Source organism: Chaetura pelagica, unplaced genomic scaffold (genome assembly GCF_000747805.2).
Source record: "Chaetura pelagica isolate M959 unplaced genomic scaffold, ChaPel_1.0 scaffold79, whole genome shotgun sequence".
NCBI lineage: Eukaryota > Metazoa > Chordata > Aves > Apodiformes > Apodidae > Chaetura > Chaetura pelagica.
In genome coordinates this window covers 5163345-5182993 of record NW_009969339.1, presented here as the reverse complement: position 1 = coordinate 5182993, position 19649 = coordinate 5163345, and the positions used below count along the sequence as shown (strand labels likewise).

The window sequence follows — 19649 nt, the reverse complement described above, 5'->3', positions numbered from 1 at the left end:
GACTGTTTCGTTGGGGTTTTTTAGTTTAAAAATTGGCCTAACCAAAAGAGATGTACCAGGAAAACCCCTGAATCATAGGCTATGCCAGAAGAGTTGAACTCTGAGTTGTGCAATGCATGGAACCCCAGAATGTGAATAAAACCCTTTCTGGAAAAGTTAAATGAGATTTTTTTAGCTATGCGCAGCTGAAATATGCATGAAATCTTGTTTCCTCCAGTCTAGAGAAGCATGAAAGAGCAGAGGTATCCTGTAACACTGGAGGAGGATGACTGTGGCAGGCCAGTTGCAGCTTTTAGTGTGGTGCATTAGAAATGAGAGACCAAGGAAGCAGAGCCATTTTGAATATGGAAATTGTGCCTAGGTCTAGGCACGAGGAAGTATTTTGGAAACTGGAGCTTATTCACTCAGCACAATGTGCATGATGTTGCTTTGTGTGCCTTCACTTACTGGGTGAAAAACATGTATCCTGTGCCTTGGAGGTGATTCAGTTTGACTGCCTAGTTTGTGGAGTCCTTCAGCATACAGTGACTGGCACTGGAAACTGTCTGGAGCGTGGATTCTTAGGTGTACACACATACAAAATGAAAAGGTTCTGTGGGGTGGAAGGAAGGATCTGTTAAAGAGGCAGTGTGCCAATCCTTTGTATTACTCAAATCTCAAAATAGTGATTACTCTTTGCCTTTAGATCACTCAGAACAGTTTGTTGGCAGCAGAACTAAATACTGGACGTGAAGTATCGCTCCTCTTTTGTTGTGAAAAAAGAAATCTGATTAAGTCCTTTGACATTTATAAGTAATTAGTCTTTCCTTATTCTTATCTTGTTTTTCATGTCCTTTTCTCTGGCTTTCCCTTCTGCTACTTTATCTCTCAATCATCTGATTCAAGAAATCATTCAAATTATTTCTTTTTAACAGCTTTACAGCATTTTTTTTTTTCTTTTGAAGAAATACTTAGCCCTTTCTTTTATCATTCTACTGCACAAGTTGTCATGTTCTGGCACTGCAGTTGCTTCTAAGTCCTTGAGCTATCATGTATTCTGTTGGTATTTGAGGAACTGAAAATCAATCACGTAGCCTTATGGCTTAGGTTCAGCACAATTCTATTATGCCCACTCCCAAAAGTCAATTCAAACTTTCTGGGTTATATTTCAAAGCCTAATCAAGCATGCTGTCCAGACTGGTTTGGAGTCAACTCACTCTTGTCCATAGGTCTGTTTATTAGAGTTTTTATGTCAGAAACTAACGTGAAAGAAAGCAGTTTTCATAACAGTAGAATCATTCAGTAGGCCTTTTGCAAAGACGAGCCACCCAAATCGGTTTTATGGTAGAAGAAGGCTTACTGTTGTAATGCATTTCTACAAATATGTTTTCTTTAAAAAAAGTAAATATTAAATCCTATGTTGGTTCAAGTGTTCATAACTGTACTTTCTCATAAAAAAGATGCACCAGTTTACTGAGTTCAGTTTCTGGTCCTGTCTTCTTCAGCTGGCGCAGAAATCATTGTAGATGCAACCCAAACCTAGATGGTGACTTTCAGTGCTTGGTGCCATGTCCACTTGGCAGGCATATATGGGACTGTGCATTGACTATGTCAATTTCCTTACTTCCAGAAAGCGCTCAGAACTCACTCTGAGGATGAAAGAAGCTCTGTATGGAGCTGGTCGTTAATAATCCTTTGTGAAAATATGTACCTCTTATGTATTGGAGACAGATCAGTCTCATCCCATTGGGAAGAAAGCAGTGACCAGCTCCTAGTAATGGCATTTCCAGCTGATTTATTGAAGTCTTCTCATTCAGTGGCAGCTCTGTGGGAGCCAAGTGGGCGGTATAAATAGGAAAAACTCTCTCCTTCCTTTCCCCACAGGTAAAGTCATTGCTCTGTGACCCATTCTTTGTGCTTCTTCTCATCCTATATTCTGCAGAGGCGCAGAGATTTTCTTCAGTGGATGCTCGACTCCCGTGACGCAGCTGACTCCCTGGCAGCTGGGTGTTTTGATGGGATCAGTCCATCTTCTGCTTCCAGACAGACCGAGGCAGGTCTTGCTGGCCGGGCCTCACCTGCAAAGGTTCAGAAGACATTAACAGAGGATGAGATAGCAGGCCAAGCTTTTCTGTTCCTGATCGCTGGGTATGAGACCACCACTAGCACTCTGTCCTTCGCCACCTACTTGCTAGCCACCAACCCAGAGTGCCAGCAGAGGGTGCTTCAGGAGGTTGATGAGTTCTCAGCAAAACATGTGAGTACAGGGGGCTGTTGTGGAGCTTCGTGCAGGAAGTAAGGCAATGTAAAAGTAATCATGCTTCTGAGACACCCACATGACCTTTATTTGTCTCAGTTATGTATGCATATATTAATATTTTGTTAATATTTTCAGCCAAAAATATAAATTATTCTATAATGTTTAGGGTTGTTGGGGTTTTTTTTATCTGTTGAGTAATGTCACTTTACAGCAACTGAAGAGATGGCCCAGAAACTTTGTGTCACAGCAAAAGCTTAACCTTTACAAAATATTTTACATTCTTGAAATAAACCAGCTGTCACCAGACTCTAAAACTACACATTTCTATTTTTTTTCCTCTTTGCCAGATACTTTTATTGGTTTTGTGGTCAATTTTATTTACTGTTCTTTGTAAGGACATAAGCAATGTTCTTACAAATCATGAACTACAATGTTTTGCTTTAAATAGTCATACTTCTGTTTTTCTTTTGAGCAGGAGAATTTATGTATATGCTTAAAAAAAAAAAAAAAAAAAGTCACGATATCTAATCCTCTTATACTGGGTTCAAATTACTTCTCCTTCACTATCTATATTTACCAAAGGCATTTATGTTTCCTGGATCACAGAATCACAGAATCCTAGGGGTTGGAAGGGATCTCAAAAGATCATCTAGTCCAACCCCCCCTGCCAGAGCAGGGTCACCTGGAGCACATCACACAGGAACGTGTCCAGGTGGGTTTTGAATGTCTCCAGTGAAGGAGACTCCACAACCTCCCTGGGCAGCCTGTTCCAGTGCTCTGTCACTCATAACCATTGACAATATTTTGTATATCTAGCAGACCACACAGCCACCATTCTTCTACCCTACATTCTCTGCACAAGTTATTAGTTATGAGAATTCAGATCAAGAGTCTTTTTCTTTTCGTGAATGCTTTTATAATGGAAGAGGAGGCAAGCAAGAATAAAAGGGCACCAGGCATGGCTGTCTTGCAGGATTTTAGCTGCTGGATTTGCATGCTGAAAGCCTTAACTGTACAGTTTTGAGAGTTTCATACTTTTCATGCATTCCATCCTCTGTGTTGTACTTACAGAAGAAGAAAAGAGTTGTATAATTTTCTGCTTTGCTGGTAATAAATAATTCTTGACTATGCAAAGTGTGCCCATTCAAAAGTTACCATTTCCCTCCTTTTGCTTGGGAAAAAATTGTGTTCACCCAAGATGTCATTTTTTGTCTTGCATAACAACGTTCTGAGCATGGTGGTTCTCTGTCTAAGATTGCTTTTGCTCTGAGTATGCAGATGGATGACAGCAGTGGAGGTTGGGACTGCACAATCTGATCCTTCTCATTGCGTGCTCCATACCTCTACTGTGAGTTAACTCAGTACAATGAAATTGTGTTGTGTTCTAACCTATAGGGCTTGGGTTATATTCTTGGGTTATGATTTTGGGTTATTAGCTCTACAACACTCTAGTTGGAGTGTATTTACTTGTTTCATTCAAATATGGCAGACCTAATTATGCCTTTGAGTCTGGTTAGTTCAAATGACTTCCTCAAGGCCTGCAATGATGTGAAGGTGCAACTTGGCCTGGAGTATGTGCAGTTTACAGGTTAGTACTGGTGGCAGAGTTGCACATAGAAATCTCTGTTATGCAGCCACAAGGAAAACATGGTTCATCTCCTTGCCTGCTCCTGAAAACAGACAGCCTAAGGAACCAAAGTGAAATCACTGGCAGGGGTATCCTATGTGAGAGGTGTGCGATGTCATTCCTATCTGTCTGTAGATAGGGATATGAATTAGTAAACCTTTCCTTGTAAGTGCATAGAAAGCTGACTGCAAGCAGCTGTTGACTGGCCCATGGCTTACAGACATTTCACAAAGGGAGACCATGTATATGGATATGTCTACATTAACAATCAGTGTGCTCCTGTGGATATAGATTGTCATCTAGCCCAGCTGGTGGTGAGGACTGTTGGGTGCATGCTGTACACACCTCAGGAGTTAGTTTTGGGTTAGATCAAGTCCTGTGCAGTGAGTTCCCCTCTGCAGTTGTACTGATCTTCTAGTTTTGTTTCTGTTAAAGGAGCCCTCACTGTGCACCTGAAGACTGCGGTGTGAACCAGTGCAAAAAGCTTGCATGATTGTGCTTCTGATCCAAGCTAGAGAACTGAATGGACCCTATGGTGTATATGGTCTTTCTGAGCTGTCACCTGCTATTAGTAGTATTTAAATAATAATACTAAAACACATAATGCTTCAAACACATAATGCTTGATTCTCTTGATTCACTAGCAGGAATATTTTCCTAACAATTTAAGCTTTCACAGTATCTAAGAGAGGTTGTGGATATGGAGATCTTGTCACAGAAGATAAAACTTGGTGGAGAGATATGCCACTCAAATTAAATTAATTAATTTTTCAGGTGAGCACTGTACACAGTCTGTACAATGTACCCAGGTTCCTCAACCCAAACTGGTGGCCTCATCCCAAAATAAGTTGTCTCTTGTCACATGCTGATTGGAAGTACCTTTCAAATCACTTCCCTGTATTTTACTACTTTTCAGATTTAGCTTTAGATGATGCACATATGACTGTATGATTGAGAAGAAGAGGAGAAGAAGGATAACTGTTCATCAGCTGTCCTTGATACCAGGAAGTTCATAGCTGTAATCTATGCAGGCCCATCCTCCAACAGATTTCCTGTTATAAACAGTGAATGATTTGGGGAGGGGGGAGAGAGGAGGGGGCAATGCACTGCTCAAGGAGCTTATCCCAAAATAAGGAAAAGGATGCATCATTCAAGTCCCCTTAGTGACTGTAATTAACTACTTTTAGCTTAGAAAATAAGATCTATGCAAATGGTTTTCAAGTTACAGGAGCAGAAGCTATTTTGAAACTGAGAAAATATAGATACTATGTTCAGTTGTCATGCAAGGAAGGGGAAGGGAGGGGGCACAGCAGCTACAGACTCACAGTTAGTTATCAAGTCAGTTGCTGAGAAATTTGGTGAAGTTATTGTTTTTGCTCAGCACATTAGCTTTGCTTTTGTAAAGGTGCTTTGCAACTTTAAGAAAGGAAGGCCTCTAGAAGTCCAAAACATGGAGAATAGTACAGTCAGGTTGCTTGGACAGGTGGCAGAAAGCTGCTTTGATTTACAGATATGCAAGTATTAAACACAGTACCCTCTTCAGCCAAATTTATACTCAGGCAATTATAACTACAAAATGCTTTACACCACATTCTCCTTCCTTCCTCCAACCATTTCAGTTGCCTCATGCAGTATGTTTTATTGCCTTATTCTGTGGTGTAGAGCTGTGGTCTGATTTTACAGCAGCTGCTGTGTATCGTCCCAGAGATGGCTGTACTCTGGTGGTGGACAGAGTGATTTATACACTCATTTACTGAAGTTTATAAAGACATGTAAGTGCCATCTGAGAAAAGGTGCTATAAATGACAGGCACAGTTCCAGATTTTTTGGCACACCACTCAAAAACTCAGAGCACTATGACCTTGTGATAGCCACTAAGGAGAGCAAGGTCAGTCCATCTGGACATACCACAGGGTTTGGGTGGCTCTGGGAGTTGTACATGGAGGATACCTCTGAGTTTGCCCTGATCTTCATCTGTCTTCCTTGCACAGTGGTCACTTTAGCAGAATGGGACAGCATGCAGGGGAAGAAGAAAGCCAAGATGCTCCTGTGTTGGAGATCCCTGTGCTGGCTTGGTGCAAGCTGCTGTGGTGTGGTGCAGAAATACAAGGTTAAGTGCTGGAAGTGGTGTAGCCACTGTGTTGGGAATCAGGAACCCAGAAGAGAGGCATACCTGACTGACCATGTTGTATTGCCTCTCTCTACCACACTGCCTGAATACACTGTAGATCTGGGACTTCCAGGCAAGTGTCCTCACAGAACACTACAGGGAGCGAGCCATTGTGGTGTTTTGGTTTGATGCCTTCTTTTACCTCCAGGTATTTTATTTTTTTATCTCCAGGACCTTCCTCCTCTCTTTGCTAAAGGACTTTTCAGGTCCTCTGCTGGCTGATAGCTCAGTGGGGAGACTTGATGGTGTCCCTTTTCTGGAAGTGAGAAGAGGCACCTGGCCCATTTTGGAGCCTGGCAAGCAATAGAGACCTCTGTCCTTGGTTATTGTTGAGGGCAGCACACATGGGTTATTGCCTTCCTCACCTCTGTCTGGATCTTTGGGGTGCAGGGAAAGGGATCACACAGATTTTCATGGTCTCTAGGGAAGCACAGAGGCAAGGTACTGAGTGGTGACAACACCACACACTACATCTTCCCAATCTGCCTGTGAGTCCCTCTGTCTGACCTAACTGCACTGGGAAAGACAAGCTTGAATGTAATTTCTCTAACAGATGAAATGAAATTAAAATTGTAGAGTCTCTGACCTTGCCCTTTTCATGAATCTCTTGGGGGTGTAGTACGTGTCCTGTGAAGGCCCATCCACTGAAAATAAGATGCACCTATTTGCTGCAAGCTTGTTGCTGGCTGTGCAGCTTGCTTTGATACCATGAAGACAAAATAAACAAGATTAGAAGAGAGTTAGATGTGAGCTAGCGGGGGCAGGACGCCTACATCTGTGTGTGTGTATAAAAGAATATTACTTCCTGCAGAGATCACGGATATGTTTTCAGGACAGCAGGGAGGGGTCAGATCTTCAGAAGGCTGTAAACTGTCGCAACATGTTCGGTATTAGTACAGGTATGGCAATATACATCAGCTGAGAAGCCAGCCTGGTGTATACCTGTAAAAGGACGAGGGAAAGAAAAAACCAACAACGGTTGCTATTTCAAGACCTGATTATATTTATAGGGTTTTTGGCTAACCATCCTAAATTATTAGAGACTGTACAGTTGTGAAAGATGTTTTTATCCACATTAATCAGCAGAGAAGGAATACACCCATGGTCTTCACTGTCTCCATTTCAGTCAAAAAAGATCCCTTTTGCAGAGTTCTTAAATAACCTTTCAGAAGATATGTATTTATGACCAGGTTTTGCACTTGTGACTGATTATTTTGCTGCAAAAGCAAGCTGATTTGTGTGTGGGTGCTTTGCAAAAGCATAGCAAACCTGCAACATGTGTTCATTCTGAGCAGATGGACACTTGCTTCTGAGCCCCACTTCACTCTGAGCTGCTCTGTGTGTTTTGTCCACAGTGCTTAGGGCATGAAAAATTGCTGCATCTTCTACGTTGAGGGTTTCCTTAATATGAGGTCACTCTTTCTTACCTCTTTTCCCATTTTAGCATTTAGATGCCTCCCTTCCTTCATCTGTCTCTCAAGCTGTGTCTTTCACAACTACAAATTATTATTTTGTTGTTACTGTTTTACTGGACTGCACAATTTTAGACAGGAAGAGTAGTGGCACAAAATAGATTGCAAAAACATAGGAGATCATGTTAACCTCTCATAAGAAGTTATTTGTTGCCCTTAGGTGAAATACAGTAAATGGCTATGAATGTGCTCCTAATCTCCTGCAAAGTAAACAGATCAGGTTAAACCACTGAAATGAGGTCATTATCTTGACAGAGGAAAACAAGTAGGCTTTGGGGCAGCTAGGTTGGGCAAAACAGGTGTAAGAATGAACTGCTCTGCCTCCATGTAATAAAGATAAGCATACTTGAAGGTGTCAAGCATAGAGAAATCTGGAGCAAAGAACACCCTGAATTCCAGGAATATTTTCAGGACCCCTGGCAAAGGTGAAGGAGAGCACAGGAATCAGGAGCAGTAAATAAAAGTAAATAGATGAAAGGGCAGCTATTACTGTTACACGTTCATTAGGCACTGCCAGACCACCTGGGTATTCCATTTTGTTTTTAAAATGCCATGTACAGCTCTTATTTGCCACTTCCTGATATGATGCTTAGAAACAGTGTGGAGAGGAATGAAGAACAGGATAAGGTCAAACATATTTCTAGTCCATCCAGTTTCCTATCCACACAAAGCACTATTGTAACTATTCAGTGCTGGTGTGACTCACCAACATTTTCACCAGTGTCTATAAAGCCCATAAAGTTTAAAGAAACTTCAAAGTCCTGCCATACTCTCTCACTATTTAAATGGAGATTGAAGGATTATTTTTAAGATAAATAAATCTTTCCATTCCCCTAAACATTGGCTTTTCTATTGCGCTAGGGCCCAGGAATATTTTCATTATGTCTAATTGAAAATGTTGACCAGACTATATTTCAGCTGTATTCCTTAATATCAATAATGTTGCATGATGCTAGCCCAAAGTTATTGCAATCTGTAGTTTCATTTATGAGAAGCTTCAATTTAATTCCATTTTAACAGCTATGTGTGGTCAGTTGTGAATGGGACAGGTTGATCTGTGCTTATACATACACTCCTCTTCTATAATTTCTTACTTTGGCACTGTAATTTATCAGACTTACTGGGTGTGGCAGTTGCTCATCTGCAGTAACTTGGCATGTCATAATTGACTTGAGTGGAGTAATAATATTTTACACTGGCTTATGATTCTGTTCTTCTCACTGAAGAGCTCCTTCACTTATATCTCTGCTTTCTAATGGAGATGTCTTATTGTAAAGAGATTTTGCCATTTCAAAATTTCCCCTTCCCATAAAATTCCCAGAGAACAGTGAGAGGTAGGACCATTTTTATGGTGTCTCTCTGCCTGATTGAGTACTTCAGATGTGTAAGCTGTTTATGCAGAGAATCTCCTTAGTAGCACAGACTGCTTTCTCTGAGCATTAGTGAAAATGAGAGGTAAAAGTCAGAGAGATGGCACTGTCAGGGAATTACCACAACAATTTGCATGAGTTTGGTGGCTTTCATGCAGTATCTCAAAGCACTGTGCTCTCAGAAGCTTGCAACTACAAAGACTAAGCATCACTAAACAAATATTGCTGACTGTGGAGGCTTGAATTTATCCAGGGAGATTGAATTGTAACAAGTTTGCAGAAAAAAGGCCACAGAAGAGTCGCCATTACACGTGCAGACACATAGACACACAAAACATTCAAGACCAGTGAGCACAAACAATGTTGCATTCTGTTGCTGTTTATTCTGTTGAGGGAAATTACCTTCTTTGATTTCTTTATTCATTTAAGATGATGTTGCAGAGACTCACATTATTCATGTGTGCCAGCTGTCGGCAATCAGTTTTGTTTTTTAACAAATAAAAAGATGCTGCTTTTAAACACCTAGAGACTGAGTGTTGTTAGGTTGTATTTCTGCAGTTCTTCATACAATTGCTCAGTGTCTGAAATCAGTCAATTATCTTTGTCTCATGGTGCTTCTGTACATACAGGTTGAGGATTGCTAAGTTAGGAGAAGACAATAACCCCTTCCCTGCATTTTCCCCCTTCTCTTAGTATCTAGAATCTACAGATTTGAATGCAGGCTTTGGACTCAAGAGACCCAAAGTCACTTTTCTTGGGCAGAGGTTAATTTAGTTCCAGACTCTTCCTAACTTGCAAACACTTAATGACCTCTGAAACTCAATGCTTTTGTGTCTTTTCTGACTTGTGTCTCTGCTGTATAAGAAGAGGTAGCCTGAGAAAGCTCTTGAGCTCAAGCCCACCCCATATTCACCCACTTTGCCACAAACCTGTTCCTAGACTTAAATGCTGATGGGAAGCACCTGGGTGGAAAGCTTGGGCTCAGTTTGCTCACTATGTAAGCCTTTGCATGGGTTATCTTCTGTCCCAGGCACTCTCGCAGCACCAATAAGAGTTGTACTGGAGACCTTTCTGGAAGCTTCCTGATGCTTTACAGCATCAGGTTTTCAGGCAGCCACAGTCATCCGTCAGCTGGAGCATGGGCAAGCAGGAAGAGTGTGACCAGCCAGGAGCCACATGAAGACAATTCTTTTTTCCTTACCATGTATTTGTAGTTCTTGAACTGTGTCTACAAGTCTCTGCTATCCACAGGTACGTCTTAAAAATGTTCCTTCCTGGAGAGTCAGGTTCTTATTAATATGGAAGGAGTTGAGTTGATCAGCTGGTTAAGTCCTGGGCGTCTTTTAGGAATGTTTTGGTTTTGCTTTTTTGAAAAGTCTATTGTTAGCTTATAGGAATTAAGTAAAATGTTTTAAATCCCAGTGGTATCTTAACATTGTGTCCCCCTTCCTTTACTTCTCCAATAACCGTACCAAAAAGACAACCTGGGTATGAAAAAACCCTACTTCTTTCCTGGGAAAATCCTTTTGAGAGTTCAGAAGTGTTGATTCTATGTGTCTTGGAGCAAGATGTTGTTAAGATGATTAGTGTGTCCATATTTCAGGGAACTTTTTTGTTGTTGACATTGCAGAGTTCATTTACCCCTCTCCACCAGAGTAAAAAAAAAAACAAAAACAAAAACAACCAAAAAAACATACTTTTATTTTTCCATTTGTTCAGTTCAAACTTATTAGTCTCTTGCCTATGAAGATTAATTTACCTTTTGCTTGGAATATCACATGTTGCTCAGTGACTCAGCCTTGTTTGTGTTCTTGAGCAAAAGTGAGTCTCAAGTAATGTGTGCTAGACAGATACTAATTTTCACCCCTGAATTTTCCTGGTTGTAGTGGGTTGACCTTGGCTGGATACCTGGTACCTACCAAAGATGCTCTGTTGCCCCCCTACTCAGCTGTACAGGGAGAGAAAATATAACAAAAGTCTCAAGGGTCAAGTTAAGGACAGGGAAATCACTTGTCAATTACAACCATGGGCAAAACAGACTTGACTTGGGGAAATTAGTTTAATTTATTGTCAATATAATCAGAGTAGGATAATGAGAAAGAAACCCAAATCTTCAAACACCTTCCCCCCACCCCTCCCTTCTTCCAGGCTCAACTTCACTCCTGATTTTCTCTACCTCTTCCCCTCCAGCAGGGCAGGGTGATAGGAAATGAGGGTTATGGTCAGTTCACCACACATTGTTTCTGCTGATGTTCTTCACAGACTGCTTCAGCATGGATCCCCTGTGGGGTCACAAGTCCTGCCTGCAAACCTCTCCAGTGTGGGCTCCTCTCCAGGTGGTCACAGGTCCTGCTTGGAGCTTACTCCAGCGAAGGCTCCCCACAGGGTCAGAGCCTCCTTCAGGCCGCACTTGTTCCAGAGTGGGGTCCTCCATGGCCTGTAGGTGTATATGAGCTCCCTTGTGGAGCTCCATGGGCTGCAGGGGCACAGCCTGCCTCGCTGTAGTCTTCACCATGGGCTGCAGGAAAATCTCTGCTCTGGAGCCTGGAGCACCTCCTCCCCCTCCTTCTTCACTGATCTTGGTGGCTGCAGAGCTGTTTCTCTCACAGAGTCGCACTCCTCTCTCCTACTGCAATTGTTGCTGCCGAGCATTTATTTTTTTCCCGTTCTCGAATATGTTATCCCAGGTGCTCTACCCCCATCACTGGTGGGATTGGGCTTGGACTTGGCCCGAGGCAGACCCATCTTGACTGACATTGACTCTATCAGACATGCAAGAAGCTTCTAGCAGCTTCTCACAGAAGCCACCCTTGTAGCCTCCCACTACCAAAACTTTGTCACAGAATCATTTAGGTTGGAAAAGACCTTCAAGATCATAGAGTCCAACCATATGTAAACCCAATTTGCCGCCCTCATTAAAATGGACCTATATCACTGCTGCAGGGTTCATGTTAAAGAGTACAAATTTCTAGTTACGTGGAACATTTAATGGTGAAGATGTCCATAATACAATACTTCAAATGTGATTAGCCAGATTTGTTTAAAGAGGAAGTAAAGGGAAGGATGCCTCTTCTCAGTCTGTTCTTTCCCCCCTCCTCCATCTGAGGTTTTTATGAAGGAAAGAGCATATTTCCTTTTAATCGAAAGAAAGACATCACTGCTGAGTAAGAAACTGGTTGCAGTTTTCTTCAGGATTCATAAGCCTAGCTGCTCCTGTGTACCACTTTGGATGTTACATGGAAGTTAATGTGCTTCCCCCAGGAACAGAGAAAACCAAAATCATGCCAATATCAATGTTTAATCAGTGCTAGCTACCATTTTCAGTGTTAACTTTTTAGCTACAATTAGGTAACATTATTTGCAGGATAGAGCATGGTTCCAGGTACAGTTGGTAGATCAAATTTTGCACTGGGGTATTGAGCATTGCAAAAATAAGGAGATAAGCTCAAAGCACAGTAAGTAGCACCAGTCCCCTCCATGGCTTTGGTAGGGTCCTACTCTCACCAGTTGTGCCAGCAGTTACATGTAGCAGGAAGAGAGGTGCACATGGCATAACTTCTCAGGAATGGGGAGACCCTCCATGGGTATAAGTACCTGATCTTTGGGTAGCAGTCTGTCTGGCACTCAGTAGTTTTTTCTGTGCGAAGTATGGGTCAAAGCCAGAGAGGTGTTATACTAAGATATACATTGTTTTTTTTTTCATGGAAGTTAGGCACCAAAAGGATTTTGCTGCTGAATTGTAAATACACATCAATGAAAGGGAGGACAGTGAGCCAGAGGCACAACTTCAGATGCAAGACATCAGAAAGACCAAATCATGTAGCCCTGAAAGAACTTACAAAGGAGAGAGTGTAGCCTTGATCATCTGTGGCAGGACCCCACACTGTGTCTCAACATTGGCAGTCAATCACATTCATCATGCAGGAGCTTGTCTCTTGGGGAATATTAAATACTGAAATAAACAAAGAAGCATTTTCAAGGTCTGTGTTAGCAATTTGGAATGAGATCTTTCCATGTACCCAGACTGACAGGCGGATTCTTCAGGGGATGAAAGTATTGGTCCAGCCCTGGCATCCTCTTCTGCTTCAGGGATCTCCACTCACCTGTCTACTTATGAGATGTCTTCAAGACTCAGGGATTAAATCTTGCTTTAATAACACTTTCCCTCATCAAGACAATAGCACATATCTCTTGAGATACGTGAAAAGAAGTCTCACTTTCTTAGTAAGGATTTTTACAGGCAGAGGAAGAAGAGAGGTGTTAGGCAACAGCTCATAAAACAAAAGCAACTAACAAGTGGTGTGTGCACATATGCCTGCATGTGAGAGAGAGGAAGAGGAAGAGAATGAATCACAGCTGAAGAAAAGAGGGTCTTTCATCTGAGAGTTCAACACAAGTTCCTGAGTTGCACGTACTATACACATAAGGTGAGAAAGCAGAGCTGAGGGGCACACATGCCTAATTTGTTAAGAAACGGCAAATCCCCAGCAACAACCAAGAAGAAATTAAACTTGTATTCAACATATTCATAGCTTAAAAATGATCTGAGCTTGTATGAATGTGAGGCCAAAATGGAATTTTTCCTCCAGGTATGTACATAAATTAGGTAGTATTAATAGGAAGTAACCAGTCCATTTATTTGTCAATAAGCATTCAAAGTGAGAGCTGAATGAGCCTGTGCCAGAAGGAATGGAAACTAGTTTGCATTTCATGATTATGTAAAACAGTTCTCAGTAGAATGAACTTCTTGTGACCTCCTCCCCCCCTTTTTTTTTCCTTCTCTACCACCCTAGCAGCACATTTGTATTTAAATAATTTCCATTTCTAACAATGTGTTTGTGTGTTACTTTTAATCAGAATGAGGAAGCTTTTGTATCATTTGTCCTGCTTCATTTTATGCTTCCCTTTTAATATAAAAAGCAAGAAAAAGTGGCATTTCTGGGTCTGCGCTTGCTCTAGAAATGTGGTGGTCTTCCAGCAATATGAGTGAGCATTTCCTTACTTAAAAAGATAACAAGACTGGTGGAGAGGGAATAGCGGGGAAAACAAAAGAAATGTAAGATTGTGTGCTATTTGAGGACTGTTCCATTTCACACTAGTTAATAGATTTAAGTGTTTCAGAGAACTGAATTATACCAATTTTTTCACTAGTATTGCCAACTAATTTCATGCCTAGTTTCAAAAGATGGGTTGTGTATCTTTAAAAAATCAAATTCTTTAAAAAACCAAAAAAACCTGTAACCTCAGTATAACTAGTCACATCTTGAATATTTTTGTCAGTGCCCCAAAATGCTTTCTATGGAAGTAGGCTGGTCATAAGTGGAATTTCACTGAGCAGTGGCCAGTAGCAGCCACTGAGGTAGGCATTCCAGGCATTGAACAAGAGAGACAGAAATTTCTATAATAGAAATGCCAATACCTTGTATGGAATGGACTGTTGGTTTCTAGCCAACAGTGAGTGGATAAATACGCACTTGAATGAAGACTCACTTAATAGCTGGTACCAAATCCTGTGGGTATTTTAATCAGTTTTCAAGTGAAATTAGACTAAAAACTCAGTTACTTTCTTAGTCCTTTGGATTATCCTTCCCAGCTGCCACTGAGGCACAGCACATAAGGGCATGTTGTACAAGCAGAAAAATTCCTTCTTTAGTGCTGTTGACTCAACACTTTCCACCTGTATAAAATCATTGCTTTCAGAATTTAACAAATATTTGTATTATCTTATAGATAAAAGATTTTTATTTTACATGCTTCTGAAATAAGAATTGAATTTCAGAATAGTTACTGTTAATGAGTGGGAGAAAAAAAAAGCAAACACATATAGTTATTTATTTATGCTGAATACACTCTCAAGTCAAAAGGAGGGGTGTGTTTAAATTATTTTGATATTGTAGTGCAATAGAATTTTTCTAATAAACTTTGATATCTTTCTCTATATTCCTAGTTACACTTCAGGTTAACAGGAGAAAATTAAGAAGTAGAAAGGTTCTGAGCATTGAGCAATTCTCCACAGCCCCTGACTATTGCTGTTGGTCTAAAAGAAGTAACAAGGAAAGAGCAAGATGTCAGAAAGTTATTGTATTGTGACCTGGAACAAAACACTTTCAAGAGCTCTTGCTTTTTGGAATTTGTTTTCAAGACACACCAAATCCATATGCACTCAGGATATGATATGAAGAAAATTTTGTGCAGTCAGGAATGAAGGTTTAATAGCCTGATAAACAGAGAACCTTACAGGTAATTTCAAGGTATTAATCTAACCTTGCTGTGCCTTTAATCTTTTGGCATTCTGGAGAATGTAAAAAACAAAAGCTGACTGTTTTAATATCATAGAGTAGTCATGGAAAAAAACAATTCCTCCAGCAGAGCAGCTTTTAAATAAATCTTTTTTTTTTTTTTTTTTTTTTTTTTTTTTTTTTTTTTTTTCCCTCCCCCATGATGGAGAAAATAACTGTAAGATGGATTTAAAGGGAAGTGGATTTACTGAGTGTCCTGCATCTTTCTCTCTCACTAATTAGTAACAGTCAAACGCTCTTGTTCTGCAGACAGTGACTACAAAGAAAAGGATAAAGAACTTGGGAAAGACTCTAGAGCCAAAATAATTAGGCAATTTATCATTTAGGGTAATTGGACTTGTGCAAAGCAGCATTATTTACCATGGGTTTCTGTTTCTTCTAGCCGGGTGTGAAAAATACAGCTACATTGATTGGGAAAGGCTCTTAGTGCTTTTTCCAATATGCGTTGTGCCAGGGACGCTCAGTTCAAAGTGTGGTGTTCCTCCCAGTGATTTCTTTTCCCTCAGTGATCTTCAGAAGCAGCCTTCAGCTTCTAAAACCTCAAACCAAAATTAGATTAAAGTGCCCAATATGGGGTCAGAGATGGGAGGGAAAGTGAGAGGGGTTTCCACCAGGGAATTTTCACTTAACAAATGAAAGCCTTTGCTTTGTTTCAAAGGAAATATTGCCAAATGGAGGCACATCTTAATCACATCGGTAGCCAGCTGAGATGTTTATGCTAATTTCCAAAGGTATGTAAGTACAGGAATCAGGGGGTCCAAAACTCCTACCTCTGTGATGTGAAAAACACAAGCATTTAAGCACCACTGGCAGACAGCTCTGGTGTTGTTTCAGCATAAGGGGAGAGGGGAGGAGTAGTCATGAGGTATTTGCTTGAATTTCCCTTCACAATTTGCCAACAGTACAAATGTCCCTTCACCCAAAGGTGAGCTTTTCTATCATTTTCCCAAGGAGGAAGGCCCAGCTACCCCTTTGCAGCTTGTCAAGATGATGGCACTTTCACAGCTTTGTGATGTTGCCCTCCGCTCATGCAGGTTCCATCTTCACAAGCAGCTTTGCTTGCAATGGATGCTCCAGAAACCTTCAAAATTCCTGGAGTTCACCACCAAAGTCTCTGGTATGTGGTGAGCCCACACCTCACTTTCTGCCAGACCCTGGTAGCCCAAAGTTTCACATGCCTCTCCAGCATATGTGGGTTTGTGCTGTTGGTTCTTTGTGGTGCTGGCACCTGGGTGCTCTGCTATGTGTCTCCAGGCTTTGGGGCAAGGAAATCAAGGAGTGGGAGAATTTGTTATTTAAAAGTGATCTTGCTCTACCTGCCTGGTAGAAACCAGCCAGCAGAGATCCCTGCTGGGAGGAGAAGTGGAGGGAGGGAATAAGGTGATGTTTAAAAGCATTTTATTCCCTGCCTGTGAGAAATTCACAAATATGTGCTGCTGGACTGTCATAGGTGGGCGCTGCAGAAGTGCTTTTAAGTGGCACAGCTTGACACTAGTTGCAAGCCCATCTTCAGACAGAGTCACAGGCAGTGGGTTTTTCCCCAGCGGCTAGTTTTTTAAAAACATTTGTTTGTGTTTGATACCTTCTTTATAAGAAACTCATGACTACCAGAAATTTTCTATGGACATATGAGGAGCAAGAAGTGGTAGGTTGTTACCTAAAATACTGCCTGTCGCATGAGCAAGCTCAATGTGAGACAAAACGCACCATTTGGCTGCAAACCTGGAATGCTTGATCCCCCGCCAAAGAAGTGTGTGAGCTCTGGTACTGAGAGGCACACCTCTGTGCATGTGGCCATACTGTAAACCAAGAAATATTCCAACATTTGTCAGTTTTTGTGTCATATAATGATTTGTGAGCTTTTTACATGGATTACTTGTGCTGATCAGAGCAGCCAGCTGAAATTTCAGGACCTTTGGGGTGTTGGGCTTAGAGCTAGGATCCAACTATCTTTGAAGTGAGCTTACTTATTTACAAGGAATGTGCAAACTCTCTTTTTGCCCAGCCCTGTAGGAATGAAGCAACAGGATGGTGGCAGTCACTCCCCAAGCCAGGTTTGCCATACTTCTGAGACCACACCTGGTGCTTCCTTGTCTCCTTCTTTGCTTTCTTTTCCCCATCCTTTTCCTTCTTTACTGAACACACAGGTCTGTGCAGAGAACAACCCAGAAGAACCACTTTGCCCACAAGATATCTTGTACATAACCTTGCTTGTCAATTTGCACTCCGACAGACGCCTGTGAGACTTTGCACGGGGGCTGTGATCCTTCTTACCTGATTCTGTAATGGTGCTTATCTGGTTCTTATATTTACCCAGAGAGGTGAGCGGTTACTTTGCCTACAGGTTTGAGCAATGTTTAACCCAAACTGGAAATGTCAGGCAAATAGGTTTTTCTCTAGATTTGGTACTCAGCCACTCCAGCACTGCAGACTTCTGCTGGTGGGATAAAGATACTGTGTCTTTTCTAAGTACTTTAGGTTATTTTAGCACTTTTCATATGATAACACTCAAAAGATTCATAAATACTAGCCTCTAAATGTGCCTACAAGGCACATGTCCCTGGTTTTTCAGGGTGAGGCATAGAGAATTTAAAAGTTTTGGCATCAGAAATTAAGTACTCATCAAAAAATATTAGTATGTCCTGGTTTACAAGGAACCCTTTGTAAAATCATCTGGTGTTCCCCACCATGAGTTTAAGTGAAAATACAGTGATTTTCATCAGAGATCCAGATCACTGAAGTGAATAGGCCTACTGGTATGCACAAAATAAAGGATGCTTATGCATGACCCAGTGCAAGAACAGAAATGCAGATTGTGTTTTTGCTAGTGTTTTGAGTAGTCCCTGCGAAACACACCCCTTTCCATTCCACAGCAGGAAAAAAACAGAGGTCTTCTCTATGAAATTAATTTGACCATAGATTTTAAGTTTAGGAGTTTATTACTGTGCATTCTAACGTTATGTACAACCAAAGGCATAGTTCTTCACTGAATTAATTCTGTATGAATGAGTATATTTATTTAAAAGAAAAAACCCTCCCAGTTGTTTTAATTACATGGTAGAAAATGTCTTTCTTGACTTTGAAAAGGAAGGACCCCAAGAAGAACAAGTGAAACAAAATGCTTTAATACTCTTTTAAAATTATTCTCTTTCCATTGTTGCAAGTTTTGTTTTTTTTAGAATTGTTGGGCAAAAGTCTTTAACATGTTGTCTTTTCATGATTGTGGAACCTTCTACATTTTGCATTAATTAAACATATAAATCCTACAAAATGTATCCAGGGTAACTGCAAACCAAGAACCTGATTCTCAGTTTAAATTTGTGCCCTTTTTCACTGCTCCTGTAGTGGGAATGGACTGTCAAGCTGTGTGTGCGCATTGTCCTCACACTTTACCTGCAGCAGTATTATCATCACTTCATTCCTGTGTGATGCTATCTTGTTAATATATAAAGAAGCACTTGCAACTATGGTATGACCTCTTTATGATGCCATAGTAAGACTGTAGTGCAACTGAGAATCAGGCTCTAAAGAGGCATTGCTTATTCTTACAATCTAGTTATTTAAAGGAAAGGAGCAATACTCGATTTGCTGGCAAGAAGCACAAAGCAAACCAGCAATTCAGAAAATGAGAAGGGGAAAAAAAGACAAAACATGACACACTCCATTAAGTTTTCCTTCTTTATTAGTGGGAAGAACATGGATGTTTTTGTCATGCTGTGTACTGAATTTGATACAAAAATGTACCTCATGCAAAATAATAATTTTCTCATAAAAGTTAAAGATAGAGTGGAAACTATTTATTTATTTATTTATGTATTTTTTACACCACCTTCTTTTATATTCTCTGTTGAACTGAAGTAGGAACCTTGATATAGGAATACAGATTAAATTTTGTATATTACTGGAGATGAAGTTCAGCTTATAGAGTAGTAACATAGAGACACCTGTCATTCAGTAAATCTGCAAAGACTTGACCAAAAGCCTTGGGTGGGTGTTACTTTCATTCAGATCCCGAGTGAGATCAGTGCTGTGCTTTTATAATCCAGAGACTGCTGTTGCTGGGCTCAGGGTTATGGTTGTACACTCAGCCCCCGAGGACCAGCTGCTCTGCTGTAAATTGGGGCTGGTAGTGAGGGGGAGTGAGAGGCACAGTAAACATACAGAGTAGCAGTAAATGACAAGGGGATATGATATGTAACATTAACCAGGCTCAGTGTTTGCTTAGGTTGTAGAATGGTCTTTTAAATCAATCTTTTATTATCAGTGGAGCCTTAACAGTGCACTTAAATGGAGAACAGTGCAAGGACACAGACACTTGGTGCAAAGTGAAATTTTGCTTTCTCTCCTAGCTCTATATTTATTGGAAAAAAACCCAACAAAACCCCAAACAAACCATAGATCCAGGTAATAACATTCAGATCTCAACTTTTTCCATGTTTGGAATTGGGCTCTGGTTTCATCCCCATTCCTGC

General features: G+C 40.8%; 1 protein-coding gene across 1 annotated transcript in view; it reads left to right on the top strand.

The window, feature by feature from the left end:
* Positions 1-19649, top strand: part of TBXAS1 (thromboxane A synthase 1 (platelet)) — a 237595-nt gene that overhangs the window by 168176 nt on the left and 49770 nt on the right. Inside the window, exon 9 of the mRNA XM_010005809.1 lies at positions 1922-2236. Within this exon, the coding sequence (XP_010004111.1) occupies positions 1922-2236 (315 nt within the window). The remainder of the gene's footprint in view (positions 1-1921; positions 2237-19649) is intronic.